The sequence below is a fragment of the Acanthopagrus latus genome, chromosome 21 (assembly GCF_904848185.1).
Source record: "Acanthopagrus latus isolate v.2019 chromosome 21, fAcaLat1.1, whole genome shotgun sequence".
Lineage (NCBI taxonomy): Eukaryota > Metazoa > Chordata > Actinopteri > Spariformes > Sparidae > Acanthopagrus > Acanthopagrus latus.
Window position 1 is genome coordinate 250,349 of NC_051059.1, and position 20,274 is coordinate 270,622.

General features: G+C 42.0%; 1 protein-coding gene across 2 annotated transcripts in view; it reads right to left on the bottom strand.

Annotated features, from left to right (window-relative positions):
* agla (amylo-alpha-1, 6-glucosidase, 4-alpha-glucanotransferase a) overlaps positions 1-20,274 on the bottom strand; it is a 68,672-nt gene that overhangs the window by 35,378 nt on the left and 13,020 nt on the right. For both annotated transcript variants that reach the window (XM_037083330.1, XM_037083329.1), the window contains exons 4-5: positions 18,381-18,550; positions 17,399-17,602 (exon numbers count right to left, since the gene is read on the bottom strand). In XM_037083330.1, coding sequence (XP_036939225.1) covers positions 17,399-17,602; positions 18,381-18,550 — 374 coding nt within the window. The remainder of the gene's footprint in view (positions 1-17,398; positions 17,603-18,380; positions 18,551-20,274) is intronic.

Genomic DNA, 20,274 nt, shown 5'->3' on the forward strand with positions numbered 1-20,274 from the left:
CACCAAATCTCCTCGCCGGCTGCAGGTATGCTGGCGGTGTGTGAATCCTACCTCCCCACCCTCTCAAAGGGACAGTGTCTCTGGTCTGAAGGCTAACCTCAAACAGAAGGACAAAATCCTTATGGATTTCTCCACTGTCGCCACGAACCAGGCAAAGCTGATCTCCCACCTGAGGACATCTGGCACTGGTGACCGGAGCATGACGACCATGGACAACACCACCTTGCCATGGACCGGCTCGATCACCACCGAAACTCCGACACCAGCACTAGCCGAGTTCCGTTGGCACCGCCAGGGCGCCAAGCCAAAGTCATCGGCACCCTCCACCTCCTGCCTACGCACCACGGACCCGCTGTGCTTCAGATGGGAGGATGGAGTGGAGGCTCCGGTGAGCTCAACTCCACTCAGGCTGGGGGAACACTGGTTAGTGGTGCACAGGGGCGCTGGGGCTCGTCGATCTCCTCCTCCTCCGCCTCCGGATCTTCCACTGGATAACAGGTTTGACATCCTAAGCTTGCAGGATTTCCCTCCCATGGGTGCCACGTCCGGCTCGCCCACGGAACCTGCCCATCCAACTGGTCGTGGCTCTCACCAGCCCAGGTCTGGTCTGGGGTCCACCCGTCCAGCCCGATCCCTCCCCTCCACCTCGGCAAGGAAAAACCGTGGCCCAGTGCCATAAACCCGAACCTCAGGCTCCATCCAGCGTCGCCCCATCCCGCCTCCGCCGCACCTCCAGGCAGCCAGTGGAGCGGCGCACCCCCTCTGTGCTGGTTGTCGGCACCTCCATGGTCAGGCATGTGGCAGCACACAGTGGCCGGACCTTCTGCCACCCTGGAGCCAGTGTAAATGAGGTTGCATCCTCTGCCCTCACGCTGAGCGAACAGCACAGCGCGGCCTCCACGCTGGTCCTGGAGGCCGGCATCAACAACCTCAAAAACCAGCAGTCGGAGGTACTAAAACAGGATTACATCTCCCTCGTGGATCGCCTGCTGGACATGGGGAAGCGGCTAGTTATCGCCGGCCCGCTTAGGTCCCCACCTAGGTATGGTGACGTCACCACCAGCCGCCTTCGTCAGCTGCACCTGTGGCTGAAGGGGTACTGCTTGACAAAAAGTATCCCATTTGTCGACAATTTTGCAGCATTTTTAAACAGGCCTAGCCTTTTTAAACGGGATGGCCTCCATCCAAACTATGAGGGATCACGGCTTTTATCAGTCAACATTGACCTGACTGTCCGTTCCTGCACCACACCCACCTCCTGACTCACTGTAGACACACATGCACATGGACCATCTACCACTCACTCACCTTTACCCGCCCCTACCTACACTATACACGCCCCCCATTCAATCGCCCCAGAGGTACAGGACAACATCCACACAATTAAAACCAGTCTCTCATGCAGACAAATCACACCCAGGACTGTTTTTTTGAAAAGACATGATGAGCACACGTTCACCACAGACATTAAAATGGAAGTGCTGAACATGCGCTTTTTTAAACAAATCTTTTATCATAAATGATGTAATTTTAGACAACAACTTAGACAGCAATCTCCTTACAGAGACATGGCTTGGCACTGATGACCCTGTTGTTCTCACTGAGGCTTCCCCACCAAATTTTGACTTTTTATTTCCTACAAGAAGGGGACAAAAAGGAGGTGGAACTGCATCAATCATTAAAGACACCATGTTGTCAAATGAAGTCTTTTTTAACAAATATTTGTCATTTGAATACCATGCCTTTGTTTTAAGCAGCCCCCCCATCCTCTGTATGACAGTCTAGACAACCCCGCTATTCCACCTCTTTTAACAGTGAATTCTCAGAGCTACGGTCAATAACCCATAGCAATTATAATAGAATATTAATAACTGGTGATTTTAATTTACACACAGATAATTCCTCAGATTCAATGTTGAGAGAATTTTTAAACCTTCTACATTGTCTAGATTTTAATCAACACGTCACCCAGCCGACCCACAGCAGGGGGCGCACCCTGAACCTGGTCATAACCTATGGCCTGTCCATTGGTGTGCCCTCTGTTGTGGACCTGGCTGCATCTGACCACTTTTGTGCATTTTTTACAATCACCAGTTTTAACCAGTGGGAGGCCCCAGTGAGAACAGTGAGGAAACACTACCTAACTTCTGAAGTGGCTGCAAATTTTATCCAGATTTTACAGAGCACTCCTGCAGAAATTTTACTAGCACCATGTGATTTCATTGTTGACAGTTTTAACCATAAAATAAAATCAGCGCTGGACTCAGTGGCTCCACTTTTAATAAAAAACATTAATACAAGACCTACACCCCCGTGGAGAAATACAGAAACTAAAAAACTCAAGAGAAACTGCAGGAGTGCTGAGAGGAAATGGAGAAAAACAGAGTTAACCGTTCACCATGAAATTTTACATGGACACTTCAAAACCTACAATAATGCAGTCAAACAGTCAAGAATCTCCCATTTCCAAAAATTAATCGACGAAAATAAAAACAACCAAAAATTCCTCTTCTCCACAATTGACTTTTTGACAAACACAAATTTTAATAGATCCTCCAAAACGACAACTGACGCCCTTTGCGAGGATTTTGCAGACCACTTCAGAAGTAAAATCAATGACATCAGATCGAGTCTTTTACCTCAACAGATTTTAAATGTTGACACACCTGGATCATTGATTTTACCCGAAGAAACACTGGAGAGTTTTGCCCTGGTTGATGCAAGGACAATTGGTCGCGTTTTCTCCCAAGTAAAGCCCACGACCTGCCTATTAGACCCAATTCCCACACCGTTTTTTAAAACACTTTGTGGATTTTTTGAGGATCAGCTGTTAGACATGGTGAATTGCTCTCTTCAGACGGGTGTCTTCCCCGTCTCCTTTAAAACGGTGGTGGTGAAGCCCCTTCTGAAGAGGAGCAACCTAGATCCCAACACCTTTAATAATTATCGGCCTGTATCCAACTTACTGTTTTTAAGTAAAATTTTGGAAAAACTTGTTTTCAATCAAGTGAATGATTTTTTAATTGCAAACAACATTTTAGTCTGGCTTTAGGACGAACCACAGTACAGAGACAGCACTTTTAAAGATATTAATCGACATCAGGTGCAACTTAGATAACCAAAAACTCAGTCTTGGTACTGCTGGATCTAATCGCCTCCTTCTATACAGTAGACCATCAAATCTTATTAAACAGACTGAAGAACATAGTCGGCCTCTCTGGTACTGTTCTTAACTGGTTCGTTTCTTACCTCACAGATCGACACTTCTTTGTAAGTATGGATACATGTTCCTCAGAAATCCACAAAATACAGTGTGGGGTTCCCAAAGGGTCAATTTTAGGTCCAACTCTTTTTAATCTGTACATGCTTCCACTTGGGGACGTCATCAGGAGGCACGGCAGCAGCTTTCATAGTTATGCTGATGATACGCAACTGTACATTGCTGTGTCTCCTGATGACACAGGGCCTATTGATGTCCTTTTTAACTGCATTTTAGATATCAAGACATGGATGGCAGCAAATTTCCTACAGCTCAACCAGGACAAAACAGAGGTTTTACTCATTGGTCCTGAAGGCCAGAAAGAGAAACTTTTACTAAAGTTAAAGGATTTTAAACCATCACAATCTGTAAAAAATCTGGGTGTGATTTTTGACTCTGAGCTCAGTTTTATTCCACACATCAAAAATATAACGAAGACAGAATTTTACCATCTTAAGAATATAGCCAGAGTCCGTCTCTCAGGCCAGCACGGAGGTGCTGATGCATGCTTTTATCTCTTGTCGTTTAGACTATTATAATGCCCTGCTCTCTGGCCTTCTCAGAAAGAGCATTTCGAATCAACAATTATTACAAAACTCAGCTGCAGGAATGCTGACGAGGACCAGAGGGTGGGAGCACATTACACCGGTTTTAAAGTCACTTCATTGGCTCCCCTTGCGTTTCAGGATTGATTTTAAGGTTCTTTTACTAGTTTTTGAATGTCTTAACTGTCTTGGGCCTTCTTATTTATCTGACCTGCTTTTAATCTATCAGTGCCCGTGGACCCTGAGGTCCTCCGGCACCGGCCTTTTAACCATACCACAGGTTAGTTCAAAAAAGCTTGGGGATTCTAATTCTTTATTTGGGTACCTTTAGCAGATATGAGATTAAAATGTGATTAATTAGATTAATTAATTACACATCCTGTAATTAATTAGATTTTTTTTTTAATTGCCTGACAGCCCTACTTGAAAGATTTTAAAGTATTTCTTTGTGTTTTCCAGTTTGTGTACCGCCTCTTGGGGAAGTGTATTATTACAGTGCCATGCGTTGTTGGTAGCATAGCGGGAAGGATTGAAAGGCTGCTCACTGTCGTCAGGTTTTTCAGCCAAGCATGCATAGCGGTTAGCGGTCGGAACAACCATGAGCGAGCTGCGGTGGTGCGCTACCTGGCCCATTCTTAGTCACAATGTCAGAGGGTTACTGAGAGTGGCAGACTACTGCTGTTTAGGTGAGGTTTAGACAGTATAGTGTTGTGTTACTAGTGTGACCACCATTTGGAACGGATGTGAGAAAAATTTAAGCAATAAATTCTGAAGCTAAAGTTTGGAAAAAAGTAGGATAAGAAAAGAGAGAAGAAGAGAGAAGAATAAGCTAGTGGATTTAAAATAAACTGAAAAAAAACTTTTGACAAAAGATATAGATTCAAAAACTTTGAAAGAACTAGACAGATTGCATTTCCTGCGAAAATACAGTGTGAATGCTGAAAGCCGAAGGGAAATCTGCTGAATGTACTGCTGAAAAGCTGAAAAAGTTGAAAAGTTAAAGGCAGAAAGAGCATAAAAAGCTGAACACGTTGACAGCTGAACAGTTTCTGTAGCTGAACATGAAGCTGAATGTATAAAGAAGCTCAAAAGGCAGAGAGATGAATATTTTCAAAAGATGAAAAGACAGAAAAGCTGAAGAGGGCTGAAAGAGTTTAAAAAGTTGAACTTTTTCAAAGCTGAACATGAAGCGGAATGTTTAAAGGAGTTGAAAAGGCAGAAAGATGAATATCTGAAAAGGCTAAAAAGGTGTAGAGCAAGAGGGCCGAAAGAGCTTGAAAAGGAGAAAAAAGACAGAAAAGGCCGAAAGGTTGTAGAATAAGAGGGCAGAAAGAGCTCAAAAAGGTGAAAAAAGACTGAAAAAGTGGAAAGTTAAAGGCAGAAAGAGCTTTAAAAGTTGAACATATTGATCGCCGAACAGTTTCTGTAGCGGAACATGAAGCAGAATGTATAAAAAAGCTGCAAAGGTACAAAGATGAATATTTTTAAAAGATGAAAAGGCAGAAAAGCTGAGGAGGGCTGAAAGAGTTTAAAAAGTTGAACATTTTCATATCTGAACATGAAGCAGAATGTTTGAAGGAGTTGAAAAGGCAGAAAGATGAATATCTGAAAAGGCTAAAAAGGTCTAGAGCAAGAGGGCAGAAAGAACTTAAAAAGGTGAAAAAAGACTGGAACGGTTAAAAGTTAAAGGCAAAAAGATCTTAAAATGGCTGCATCATCTATGTAAAGTAAAAGATGTTGGATTCAAATCCAGCTGAAGAGAATTCTTTCTCCAGTGTTCCAGCTGTTCTCCAATGAAGTAATTGTGTCACTCACACTAGCTGACGCAATACACACGCATTCTACAGATACACACGCTGGAGAAGTAACAGAGACAGAGATGAAAATGTCCCCATAAGAATGAATGGGAAAATGCCTCACAAATCCCTGGGATTTCAGAAAAATCGTTAATAGTTAATAGTTAGGTCAAAATATATATATAGTGAGTGAGAGGAGAGATCGCTGAACTCGGTCATCTGGTCTTTATTTCTGGAAAGTGAGAAATGAGGGCACAAATGCGAGAGACAAATCAGGTACCGTCTGCTGTTCTCTAGAAATTTAGGTTCAAAATGAACATTGCAGCTTATGGGGCAGCTGCTTCACTTCTTGTCACTTGAGGGCTTCCACATCCAAAACTGTAACTCATACATCTAAAATGAGACCGTCTTCTGAAAGCCAACAAGGTTTCCTACATTTCTATATATACATTGTCTATGTTGAGTAAAAGGTTTGGGATCTAAATCAAGCTGAAGAGAATTTTTTTCTTGATCAGCTTCAGCTGCTCTACACTCAGACGATGATGTCACGCACTCTAGCTGACACAATACACACCCATTACAAAGTCAGAAGATGGGCTAAAAGTTCTTCAAACTAAAACTGTGATTAGTTCAAAACCGTACAATATTTTTAAAAACTGAATACAAGCCCAATAGTTCAAGGTTGGGTGACTTGTTGAGGATTTTTGATGAGGATTTGAAGCTTTTCCCATTTGCGACAATGTTATTCTTTTTTATAAAAAGCTGAATTTAGGAAAATGTTGAAAAGTTGAAAGGCTAAAAAGCACAAGGTTGAACAAAAAGCGGAACATTTTAATAGCTGAACGGTTTCAATAGCTGAACGTATGCTGAAGTTATAGCTGAATGAAAGTTGAAAAAATCCCCATAAGGATGAATGGGCAAAATTTTGCATAAAAACCTTAATATTTCCAAAATTATGAAAGGTAGAAGAAAGAAAACTACAAGCCCAAATGTCCTTTGCACATTTTGATAATTGAATGGTTTCAATGGCTCAAGGTTTGTAGGAGAAGAAGCGTGCCGAAAAACGTACGGAAGCAGGAATAACTAGAAAAATGTGTATTTCCTACGAAAATACAGTGTGAATGCTGAAAGCTGAAGGGAAATCTGCTGAACGTACTGCCGAAAAGATGAAAAAGTGGAAGAGCTGAAAAGGTTGAAAAGCTAAAGGCCGAAGTAGCTTGAAAAGTTGAACATATTGATAGCTGAACAGCTTCTCTAGCTGAACATGAAGCTGAATGTATGAAGAAGATGAACAGGCAGAAAGAGGAATATTTTTAAATGATGAAAAGGCAGAAAAGCTGAGGAGAGCTGAAAGAGTTTAAAAAGTGTAACATTTTCATAGCTGAACATGAAGTTGAAAGATTGAAGGAGTTGAAAAGGCAGGAAGATGAATATCTGAAAAGGTTAAAAAGCTGTAGCTTAAGAGGGCTGAACGAGCTTAAAAAGGTGAAAAAAGACTGGAAAGGCAGAACAGTTGTAGAGTAAGAGGGCAGAAAGAGCTTAAAATGGCTGCACACATGCTGGAGTAGCAGCAGTGCCGAAGATAACAATGTTCCCATAAGAATGAATGGGCAAACGCCTGCCAAACTTTAATGATAACAGGAGAGATCGCTGAACACAGTGATGTCCTTTATATTTCTGTAAACATACAGGCTTCCATAAGGTTTAGGAATGTGTTTATGGGAATTTTTGACCATTCCTCCAAAAGCACATTTGTGAGGTCACACACTGATGTTGGATGGGAAGGCCTGGCTCTCAGTCTCCGCTCTAATTCATCTTAAAGGTGTTCTATCAGGTTGATGTCAGGACTCTGTGCAGGCCAGTCAAGTCATGAACCTTGCTTTGTGAACTGGTGTCATGTTGGAAAAGGAAGAGGCCATTCCTAAACTGTTCCCACAAAGCTGGGAGCATGGAATTGTCCAAAATCTCTTGGTATAGTGAAGCATTCAGAGTTTCTTTCACTGGAACTAAGGGGCCAAGCCCAGCTCCTGAAAAACAACCCTACACTATAATCCCCCTCCACTAAACTTTACACTTGGCATCCACTGCACCACTGCATCCAACGCTTTGCATTGCACTAGCTGATGTATGGCTTGGATACAGCTGCTCGGCCATGGAAACTCGTTCCTTGAAGTTGGAATGTGAAATTGGCCTTGTTTTCAGATCACTCGATCGTGGCCACTGTCGATCGCCGATAGGCGATTCAATCCTCTGAGAGGGCGGGCGCAGTTACATCAGCTGAAAAAAAAAACAAAAAAAAACCCCTTGCCTGGCGCTAACATGGCCGACAGCAATTTGGTGCCAAAAAGGAATGCTAAATCGGCTATTTGGGACTATTTCAGGTTTTTCCCAGATGTCAACGGTGAGCCTAAAAACCTAACGCAACATATTTGCACAATATGCAAAAAATGTGTGCCTGTGAAGGATAAGCAGACGACAAATTTATTTTGGCACATACGAGTTCATCACCCCCCCGAGGCCGCAAAAACTGCCCCCCAACCAGCGCTGCGAGACCAGGTGCTGTGGCCGAATTAAGCACAAATGCTTCTCAGCAGCCCACAATATCAGCAGCTTTTGCAAAATCAACCAAATACAAGCAAGGCAGCGAAAGATGAGCCCAGTGTACAACAGCTGTTGCAAGATATCTGGCGAAGGAGTCAGTCCCATTTCAGACAGTTGAGAGAGAAAGTTTCAAAAAAATGCTGGCCACATTGGATGCGCAATATGAGCCGCCTGGCAGGAAATATTTCTCAGAGACCGCTATACCAAAACTATATGATCAGCTGAGAGGGGAAATCACCAGCGAATTAAAAGAGGCCAACTTCATTGCTCTAACTACTGACATGTGGTCGAGCATTAACATGTCTCCCTATATGTCTATAACCGCCCACTATGTTTCAAAAGACTGGGCTTTTGCACCAGAGAGTCATACCGCAGCCGTGCTCGCTGAAGAACTCCAGGATGCTTTGCAAGCATGGGGAGTAGGAGTGGAGAAAGTGGTCTGCATCACCACCGACAATGGAGCCAACATCGTTGCAGCTGTTCGTGTTTTGAAGTGGCCATGGATCAGCTGTTTCAGGCATAATTGGAATTTTGGTGGTCAACAATGCGTTGAATAAAGAAAAAGCCAAAACGGACCTGTCTTCGGTATGTGTCGCCAAATAAACAGAGCCTTTTCACACAGCTGGCAAAGGCAGCAGCACCTCAGGAAAGAACAAGAGCAACAAGGGATAAAGAAACCGCTTTCTCTGATAACTGTAAGTAAAATATAGCCTAAGAAATACAAATACAAACAAATACCAAAGTAGCCAAATTGTGGCTTTTACACTAGCCTTCATACACTAGCCGTTATTCCATAATAAACATGTTTTGTTTTTTTTTAACTTAATTTTTATTTATTTCTTTTCAACAACAATACATTTCCATACAATTATCTTCCTTTGCAGCTGTATTCATATATAGTTATACATATTCGAATGATTGCCAAACATTTAGAATATTAAATGTCCACTCCAAGGCGCACAGTAATTATGGGAAAGAAAAAAAAAAAAACAGAGGGAAGGCTTCACTGCATTAACAAAGGCACAACAGGGCTCCATCGCCCCACGAAAAGAGATCTTTGGAGCCTTAATGTATATGTAATTTGCTCCATTTTGTAAAGGTCCCATAGTTTCTGGATCCATATATTATAGGTGGGTGGGTCTGGTTTCAACCATCTAATGGTTATACTTTTTAATGCAGCAGTGATCAATATATTAAATAAATATTTCTTGGCCCTCCCCACCAGGCCTTCAGGAATCATGCCTAATAGTGCCACTGTAGGTTCCCGTGGGATATTTAGTTGGAAAACCACTTCAAGGGCATCAAATACCTCTTTCCAATACACTCTTAATTTAGGACAGGACCAGAATATATGAGTGTGATTGGCACTATGTGCTCCACAGTTCCTCCACCGCGAGCTTGAATGAGTTGGGCCCATCCTGGCTACAATTTCTGGCATCCTAAAATATCTAGTAATTATTTTCCACTTAAATTCCTTCCAGGTATTCGAGTTTGTTGTCAGGTGTGCCTCAGTGCACGCCTGCCTCCAGGTATCCTGTGATATAGGCATAGGTTCATCTCCTCCTCCCATCTCCACTTTATCTGTAGGGAATTATGTGAATTCATGGATAGAAAGATATGGTATAATTTACTAAGTATTTTCTTATCCCTATTTCCTGTCTGTATTTCTATTAGGAACTCTTCTATGGGGGTGGGTATTGTCAGTTTTGTCCATTCCTTTTGTCCCATCAGGAACGTTCTCAACTGCAAATACCGGAAAAAATCTGTCCTTGGAAGATTAAAGTCATTTTTCAATAGTTCAAAAGTCTTAAGATTCCCACCATTGAATAATTGCCACAAATATACCAGTCCGTGGTCAGACCATTTTCTAAATGCAGTATCTAGGGTGTTGGGCGTGAAGGTCCTCATAGATCCAATACTTGTTAGTAATGTAATTGTCTTTGGCAACCCAAAGACTGATTGTATCTTCTTCCATATTTCAAGAGTGATCTTAGTCCAATCTGCCAGTTCTTTTACGGGTGTGTCTAGGAAGGGTAGAATTTGCATGGGCTCTGGACACATACTTTGTTCAATGTTAAGCCATCTAGTTTGTGTGTCGTTCTGAATCCATGCTTTTAAAGGCTTCATTTGTGCAGCCCAAAAGTAATATTTTAAATTTGGGAGTTTAAGACCGCCATCTAGTCTGGATAACTGTAGAGTCTTAAGTCTAATTCTGGGGCGCTTATTTTGCCATATGAAGTGTGAAATTAATTTATCTAGCTTATCAAAAGTTGACTGTGGGATTTCTACAGGTAGCATCTGAAATAGATAAAGCAGCCTTGGCAGAACATTCATACGAATGCTTTCAACACGCCCGATCAGGGAGAGGGGGAGCACAGACCATCGTTCCAAGTCACTAGTAATGCACCGAATCATTTTACCATGGTTGGTTTCATACAGATTATGTAAGAGAGGGGGAATATACACTATATTACCAAAAGTATTCGCTCACCTGCCTTTACTCATTCTATGAACTGAAGTGCCATCCCATTCCTAACTCATAGAATTCAATATGATGTCGGTCCACCTTTTGCAGCTATTACAGCTTCAACTCTTCTGGGAAGACTGTCCACAAGGTTGAGGAGAGTGTTTATAGGAATTTTTGACCATTCTTCCAAAAGCGCATTGGTGAGGTCACACACTGATGTTGGTCGAGAAGGCCTGGCTCTCAGTCTCCGCTCTAATTCATCCCAAAGGTGTTCTATCGGGTTCAGGTCAGGACTCTGTGCAGGCCAGTCAAGTTCATCCACACCAGACTCTGTCATCCACGTCTTTATGGACCTTGCTTTGTGCACTGGTGCACAGTCATGTTGGAAGAGGAAGGGGCCCGCTCCAAACTGTTCCCACAAGGTTGGGAGCATGGAATTGTCCAAAATGTTTTGGTATCCTGAAGCATTCAATGTTCCTTTCACTGGAACTAAGGGGCCAAGCCCAGCTCCTGAAAAACAACCCCATACCATAATTCCTCCTCCACCAAATTTCACAGTTGGCACAATGCAATCTGAAATGTACCGTTCTCCTGGCAACCTCCAAACCCAGACTCGTCCATCAGATTGCCAGATGGAAAAGCGTGATTCATCACTCCAGAGAACGCGTCTCCACTGCTCTAGAGGCCAGTGACGGCGTGCTTTACACCATTGCATCCGACGCCTTGCATTGCACTTGGTGATGTGTGGCTTGGCTGCAGCTGCTCGGCCATGGAAACCCATTCCATGAAGCTCTCTGCGTACTGTACTTGGGCTAATCTGAAGGTCACATGAAGTTTGTAGCTCTCTAGCAATTGACTGTGCAGAAAGTCGGCGACCTCTTTGCACTATGCGCTTCAGCATCCGCTGACCCCTCTCCGTCACTTTACGTGGCCTACCACTTCGTGGCTGAGTTGCTGTTGTTCCCAAACGCTTCCATTTTGTTATAATAGAGCTGACAGTTGACTGTGGAATATTTAGGAGCGAGGAAATTTCACGACTGGATTTGTTGCACAAGTGGCATCCTATGACAGTTCCACGCTGGAATCCACTGAGCTCCTGAGAGCGGCCCATTCTTTCACAAATGTCTTGTTTCACAGTCTGCATGCCTGAGTGCTTGAATTTATACACCTGGGGCCAGGCCAAGTGATTAGAACACCTGATTCTGATCATTTGAATGGGTGAGCGAATACTTTTGGTAATATAGTGTATATACCAAGGTATTTAATACCCTCCTGAGCCCATTTGAATCCATTCTGGAGTTTTGTACAATCTGGGATCCCACCACTGATCTCCATCGCCTCTGTTTTTTCCACATTGACCTTGTATCCTGAGTAGTACCCAAATTCAGAAATTAATTCCTTGAGGTGTGGTATTGTTGATGTTGGTTTTGTCAGGAAAAGTAAAACATCGTCCACATATAATGATATTTTATGCTCTTCTTTATTTATAACGATTCCCTTTATATTATCACTATCCCTAATAAGCTGAGCAAATGGTTCAATACTGATGGCGAACAGTAGGGGCGACAGGGAACAGCCTTGTCTGCATCCTCATTCCAATGTAAACCTCTCCGATCTATATCCATTAACTTTAATAGCTGCCTGTGGAGATGAGTATAACGTTTGTATCCAATTTACAAAATTAGGGTCAAATTTAAATCGCTTTAATGCAAGAAACAAATATTGCCACGAGACCCGATCAAATGCCTTTTGAGCGTCCAGGGATAAAATCATTGATTCGGATTTCTGATCTTTTTGATGAGATATTATATTTACTAGGTGCCGTAAGTTATCTCCATAATATCTTCCAGTGATAAATCCTGTCTGGTCTGGATGGATAATTTGAGTAATTATCCGATTAACTCGTCTGGCTAAAATTGCTGTGAGTATACGTAGGTCAGCATTCAATAATGAAACCGGTCTATAGGACTGGCATTCAGTTGGGTCTTTACCCTCTTTGTGTATTACCACAATGGTTGCCTCTACCCAAGATGGTGCCATAGTTTTGGATTGTAGTGCATAATGATATGCTTTTAACAACAGGGGAGCCAGTAGATCTTTAAAAGTTTTGTAAAATTCATTAACATAACCATCAGGACCGGGGCTTTTGTTGTTTTTGAGTGTTGTAATCAACTGCTTAATCTCCCATTCCTCTATAGGCTCATCTAACTCCTTCGCTGTTGCTTCTGATAGTTCAGTCAATTTTATGTGATTTAGGAACTCCTTAATTTCTACATCATCAGAACACGTATCTGTATTTCTATATAAGGATTTATAGAACTCTGCAAAGGACTTAGCTATTTTATCCGGTTTTGTGACGTAGGTACCTTGTGATTTTATTCTTTGTACTGTATTAAATGATTGCTGTTTCCTCAATCTAAACGCCATTAATCTACTTGCCCTGTTACCATATTCATAGTATCTTTGATTAGTGAATCTTAAGCTTCCCTCAATCTTATCTGTTAAAAGACTGTTAAGTTCTCTGAGCACTGCATTCAAATCCTTTATGAAACTAGCTGACATGGATTGTTTATGTTTGTGTTCCAGTTCTTTTATTTTGTTTTCTAACTCATGTTGTTTGGCGTCCCTCTCCTTTTTCCTAGCAGATGTGAAGGAGATAATGCGCCCCCTGATGTAGGCTTTTGCACAATCCCATAGTATAAGGGGTGTTGTTTCAGGTGAGGTATTGATATCTAAGTAGCTCTTAAGCTCTGCTGTGATAAAGGAGGTAAATATTTTACCATCAAGGAGTGACGCATTAAGTCTCCATAGTTTAGATGTTGGTCTATGGCCTATATCCCACTTTAATAAGACAGGTGCATGATCAGAGATAGTGATAGGCAGTATCTCAATGTCTTTAATCCTATATACTTCTGCCTTGGGTGTAAAGAAGAGATCAATCCTTGAATAGGAGATGTGTCTGCTTGAATAGAAGGTGAAGTTTCTAGTTCTCGGGAATTTACTCCATCCACAAGGCCTGCCTCCATAGATTGAGACTTAAGTACTCTACTCATTCTGGAAACTGGAGCTTTAGAGGCAGGTTGTCGGTCCAATACTTGCAATAGCACACAGTTAAAGTTTCCTCCCAGTAATAACAACCCAGAACTGTATCGCAATATCATAGTAAACAGTGCTATGATGAAACTAGGGTCATCCTCGTTGGGTGCGTATACATTTATGAGGGACACTTGTATGCCATCAATTAGTCCATTAACCAAGATATATCTCCCTTCAGTGTCTCTTTGTAGCAGTGTTTGTGTGAAATTTATTTGTCTGTGCATAAGAATCGATACTCCTCTCCTTCTCCCCGACCGGTGTGAGGAATAATATATTTTGTCTGCCCATGATTTCCTTAGTTTTTCATGTTCCGTGTCAGATAGATGTGTTTCCTGTAGAAATGCTATTTGACAGTTAAGGCGTTTCAACTGTTGCAAAATTTTCTTTCTCTTAACAGGACTATGAAGACCTTTAACATTATAGCTTATAACATTTAGTGCATCCATTATTTAAATTTACAGTTAGAAGCTAAATTCCCTGAGAATGTAAGCAGGGAGGAAGAGATGGGAAGCGGAAATGGCCAGCCCTTGCCTAAGTGATGTACCTCTGTCATGTAGGTTATGAGGGGAGGAGCCCAATAAAAAGCCAGAGGGAGTAGAATAAGTGAAAGGTATTCACTACAGCTGTACCAATAATTTTTAGCATCCCTAATAATCATAGGAATTTGGATATGGAAAAGGAATGGTATCATTGTTGTTTCTGTATTTAACGCAGGATCCTCGGGGAAGAGGATCAGAACAAAAAGAACACAACACACACAAAACCTATAATCAACTAACATTGACAGTAATACAAAAGGACTTAGTCCCTAGCCCCTATGACAGGTAGCCAAAGTGCACAGTCTAGCTCGAATTTGACCGTGCTATGAGCGCGCTAAGATAGGGAGGAAAAAAACAGAGGTAGACAAAGAGAAGAAAAACAAAAGTAATTAGATGGATAATTAAAAGCTATCACGTGTTAACCATTCAGGCTCCCGCAGTCTAGCAGATATGTAAAAACAAACAGCTATATATATATATATATATTTAGTAGTAATAATAATAGTAATACTAGTCATCGGTATTGCGCACGTAATTTGGTGAGAATATTGTTTTCTCTTATAGAGGTAGGCTCATCGACTGTTAGTTAAACAGGTAGTACTATGCATACACCTACACACACGTACATACCTACACATACGCATATTATTAAATCACCTCCACACCTATGTATGTAATAACATCAATAGAACAAGTAAAGTATATAAGGCTCCGTTCGTCTGGTTTAAGACACCATAAGAAGGATATCTATCAGAAAGTATAGGCAGGTCAGTAATGTGAAAGACAGAAGTCAAAAGTTATTTCTTCATCATTAGTTCTCAGTTTTGTTATCATTGCAGATGAGCATGTACTCAGCCTTCGGTCTCTGTCGCTGCGTCGATTGTCTTTTTAACGTACTCCATGGCCTTTTTGGGGTCCGGAAAGTCTCTGTCCTCCTCCTTGTACGAGATCCGAAGTCTGGCCGGAAAAAATAATCCGTATCGGACTCCTTGACGACCTCGCAACTCCTTTCGTACATCCGTGAAAGCGGCTCTAGCTTTGGCAACGCTGGAGGTGTAATCGGGAAATATGGCGATGCGGCTCCCATTGTAGGTGAGGGGTGCTCTGTCTCGGGCTCTCCGCCGCATCTCCATCGTGGTGTAGTTTCGCGATTATCACCCGTGGCCGATCTCCTGGTTTCCTTGGAGCAAGTGTGCGATGAGATCGATCTATTTTTATGTCTCGGTCCATCTGGAGGGCTTCTTTGATAACTTTAGCCACCTCTTTGGGGGAGCTGGATTCCGGCTGTTCTTCAATCCCCACGATACGAATATTACCCCGTCTCATTCTCCCCTCCATGTCCTCGCATCGATCCTTTAGGGTTGTTACTTGGTTTTGGAGGTTGGTTACCATGGTTTGTAGCGCCACCACTTCATCAGACCATGTTGACAATCCGCCTTGTACATTGCACACATCTGCCTTAATGTTGTCGACTTCTGATCTAATTGCCGCCATGTTGTTTTTAATTTCGGATCGTACCGCTTGCAGCTCTAATTTGAGGGTATCAAAATCTTCCGCCAAAGCTTTTTTAAGTTCCTCTCTTACGACTGTAGAGAATTCTCTCCTCAACGATGATAAAATATCAGCCTTCAGTTCTTCAGTAGCCATATCCGGGCTTTCGCTTCGAGTGGGTGAAGACTGAACTTGACTGTCGGGAGTACGCTGCCTCGTGTTTCTTGCCGGCCGCGGAGCGCTGGTGGCATTGCCGTATTTGTATTTTTGAAGCTTTTCCGCCATATAAGACTCGATTCTGGCCACGTATATCGAGCTATGGTGTCCTCAGTAACCTTTAGTACTAGTCTTGATGTCAAAAATAGCTGTTTTTAGAGAAATTATCGTAGTTCCTGCAGGAGCTCTGAAAGACACGTCTCACTCCATATCTTGCTCACTAGCGCCCCCCCATGTTTTTTTTTAAACTAAGAAACAGCCAAAACTGTTTCAATCTGGTGTTTTTCTGTTAAAAATTATACACCATTTGCAGTCCAGCTTGGAGTGTTGTCACTCAAAAAAGAAAAAAATAGAATAATGTAAATACATAACCAATAATAGGCTATTTTGATAATTATACAAAAATCATTTTTACACAGGGAACAGGGCATTTAGAAAGTATCAATACTGCTATCGTGCTTATAACCATTTCACCCGTGTTATAGTTTTCCTTGTAAAATAGGATTGTGCAACGTGCTGGCACGGTCATGCCTCCTGTTGTTGCAACGCCAGAGCAGCGAGTACACATTGAAATGGCAAAGTACTTCCAAGAAGAGGTAGCTGATGGAGAAACAAATGCCCTTGAATGGTGGAGGGGGAACAAAAGCCGCTTCCCCATGATGGCAAAAATGGCACTGAAATATCTGTGCATTCCCGCAACCAGCACAATCTACCCTCGTACTGAGCTTTTCTGTTTGCATATTATTTTGTTTATTACAGCCTATTATTTATTAGAAATATAGGTTTTGTGCCACATCTGCCTGAGCCTCTTCTTGGCGAATAATTTCCGCTGTAGGCTCCTTATTTGTTTGAAGTGACAACTATGTTGGCAGCTGTAAGCAAGTCACTTATTTATTTACTTATTTATTTAGTCTATGTAAGACAGAAGTGTCTATGGCTCAAAATTTTATTTTAGTTTGGTTATTTGTGTGAGGAGCATTTCATTTACGCACGCTGATCTCTTGACTTAATAAAGTTATTGTTGTTCAAATATATGCGTGAATTATTTCTTTTGTGACTAAAAAGAAAGATATATATATATATATATATATATATATATATATATATATATATATATATATATGTATATATATATATATATACATATATACATATATATATAGTGGCAATATAGTGTAGCTCACATCATGATTGATAAAAAAGAAATATGCTGTCTGATTCCAGGAGTGTGTGTATGACTGAGGGGTATCATTTCAGAGATTTCAGTGTCAGACTGATATGATCATAATAACCAATGGTAAGTGATAGAAGGGTTGGGGTTACATATCTAAAAATAAACTAGTTGGAATACAGTGCACACACACAAAGAGATACACACAGTCACTCACCAGTATGATTATAGACCACATCTGTAATACACAGCATGTTCCATTCTTTCTGTAATTTCTCCACCAGTCGCCCAACATCTGCCCAGGTGTAGTTCTGGCCAGCTGGGCTGAACTCAGGGCTAAAGGTCAGCTGGTCTGCTAAAGAGTAACAGGACCTGGACTCTCCCAAAGTCTGCAGAGGCGTGAAGTGGATCATGTTGTATCCTGTTAGAGAAACATGCACACACAGACCAGGGTTCTTACACATTCAAAGACTTTCCTTGCACAATTCTATCAAATGCAATCCCAAGATGGCATAGTTTGAGACATGTATAAAAGATTATTACAGAGAGCTTTTACAATGATAACTAGCAGCCTTTACAGTGGTCCTATAGCTTCTGTTTTTTAGTTTTGCTGTGACACTGCAGAAATGTTTTCTCGACTATAAAACCTCATCTAGATTTCCAGCAGCATTTTCTGACACCATTTTTGGGTGAACTTGTCCTTTAAGTATAAGACTTGAGTTGATTGAGGCCTCTAGGTGGACGCACAGCAGCTGACACCATGAATATGTAATAGTTCTGTTTATGCTACTGTCCGGAGTCTGCTTGGTGGACGTGTTCCATGCTTACACAATACACAGTGTCTACAAGAAGACGTAGTCCTCCCGCGTGCACTATGGATCCAATCAAAATGGTGACAGCCATGCAAGAAGAAAAAGAACGTCCCAATTCGGGATTATAACAGTATATAATTTTTTTTTAAAAATATAGAGTTGCAAGCAGCAACAGACATCTTCATACCGCCTCTCTTCAAATCTCTTCAGCATTCCTTTTGGTTTTGCAGTGAATGGACACTTGATGTCCTTTGAAGTGGCTGCACAGACTCATCCACGCAGTAATCATGGCTCTCCCCTAATACACTAAGATACACACACACACACACACACACACACACACACACACACACACACACACACACACACACACACACACACACACACCTGACTCCTTGGCGACCCTCAGTCTAATTGGCCAGTCATCCAGGTGTCCCAGACATTTGGCGAGGTAGGTCTGGATGGTGATGCAGTCTAATGGGAGGACATGACTGTCTGCTCCAACACGAAGGACTGGATCAACAACAATGTATCCTCTTCCTGACTGCTCTGTGTCCCTGTGGAAAAAAAAACAAAGGACAAGGTGAATAAGCACTTTCACTACAGGTTAACTGATGTACCAACAGGTATCATAGAGTGACTGAGCAAAAAAAGAATGACACCTCACCTAACCTATAGGAAATCACAGAGAACATAGCGCATACATATTATTAGGGGTGTCATAATTCTCCAAATCCTTGATTCAATTAAATTTTCAATTAAAAGGTTAAAGGTTAAAGCACAGGTTGCTATACCATCTTTAGACTAGACTTTTATGCATTATAATATCTGACCTTTGTTCACAATGTACCACACTACATTGTCAAATTTAAAACCTTTATTAACAACATAATGTAATGATAACTTATATCTTCAGTCAGTTGGAAACTTAAAATAACCTGCCATCTAGTTTCTGCAGAGCTTGAAAACTGTGGCTTTTTTGTAGAAAACGCAGACGTTGTCAACATAACTCATTGGAAATCCAAAATACTTCCACATCTGCATCTTCAGTGAAAGAGCATTGGGTTCAAGTTCTGTTGATAGTTCTCCTTCATCTGCAGTTGCCATTGATCTAAAAGTGGCGTAACCCCTTTCAGGAATAGGGCGGTGCGCAAGGTGTGTGTACGTAAGGTGCCTAATATGTGAGTGGGTGAGCCAGAGTGAGGGAGTGTGTGTACGTGTGGCCAATGAATGAATAGGAGAGAAAGGAAAAGCGAAAGGAGTACCAGTAGTAGCAACAGCAATAATGTGTACAATACAGGCTGCAGTTTGGCTGTGAATAAAGGCGACAACTAGATATAGCAAACCTCCCTAGTGTTATTTCCCGACCAGCCAAACGCGTGAAAAGGGGTTCATCCCGAATGTAAACACAAACGAAATTATCTCCCCTGTACTTCCTGACCAACATGAATGGTGTAACACCATGCTATTGTTTGGCTGGCTGTAGCTAATGCTACTGGCTTTAGCTAGTAGCTAAGCCAGAGGAGGTTGACTCACAGCACTTCAACAAGTGTGTATTTTTTTATATATGTGTGTGTGTGTGTGTGTGTGTGTGTGTGTGTGTGTGTGTGTGTGTGTATATATAAAAAAAATGGAAATGAAAGTTTTAAGCCTATAGATGATGTGGCAGGCTAGTCCATTTTGCCAAAATGTAACTTCTGCAACTCAAAATGCTTCTCAATATCTTGTGTAATCCCCACATGCTTGTATGCATGCTTGACAACGTCGCAACCTGCTCCTAATGAGACGACGGATGGTGTCTTGTGGGATGTCCTCCCAGATCTGTATAAGGGCATCCCTGAGCTCCTGTAAAGTCTGAGGAGAAACCTGGCAGCGCCTGATGGACCGAAACATAATGTCCCAGAGGAGTTCTATCGGGTTTAAGTCAGGTGATCGTGGGGGCCATTCAGTCGTATCAATTCCCTCATCTTCCAGGTACTGCCTGCATACTCTTGCCACATAAGGCCAGGCATTGTCGTGCATCAGGAGGAAGCCAGGATCTACTGCACCAGCATAGGGTCTGACAACGGGTTCAAGGATTTCATCCTGATACCTAATGGCAGTTAGACTGCCATTTTCTAGCCAGTAGAGGTCTGTGCGCCCCTCCATGCATATGCCTTCCCAGACCATCACTGACCCACCACCAAACCTGTCATGCTGAACGATGTTGCAGGCAGTATAGCGTTCTCCTTGTCTTCTCCAGACTCTTTCACATCTATCAGAGGTGCTCTGGGTGAACCTG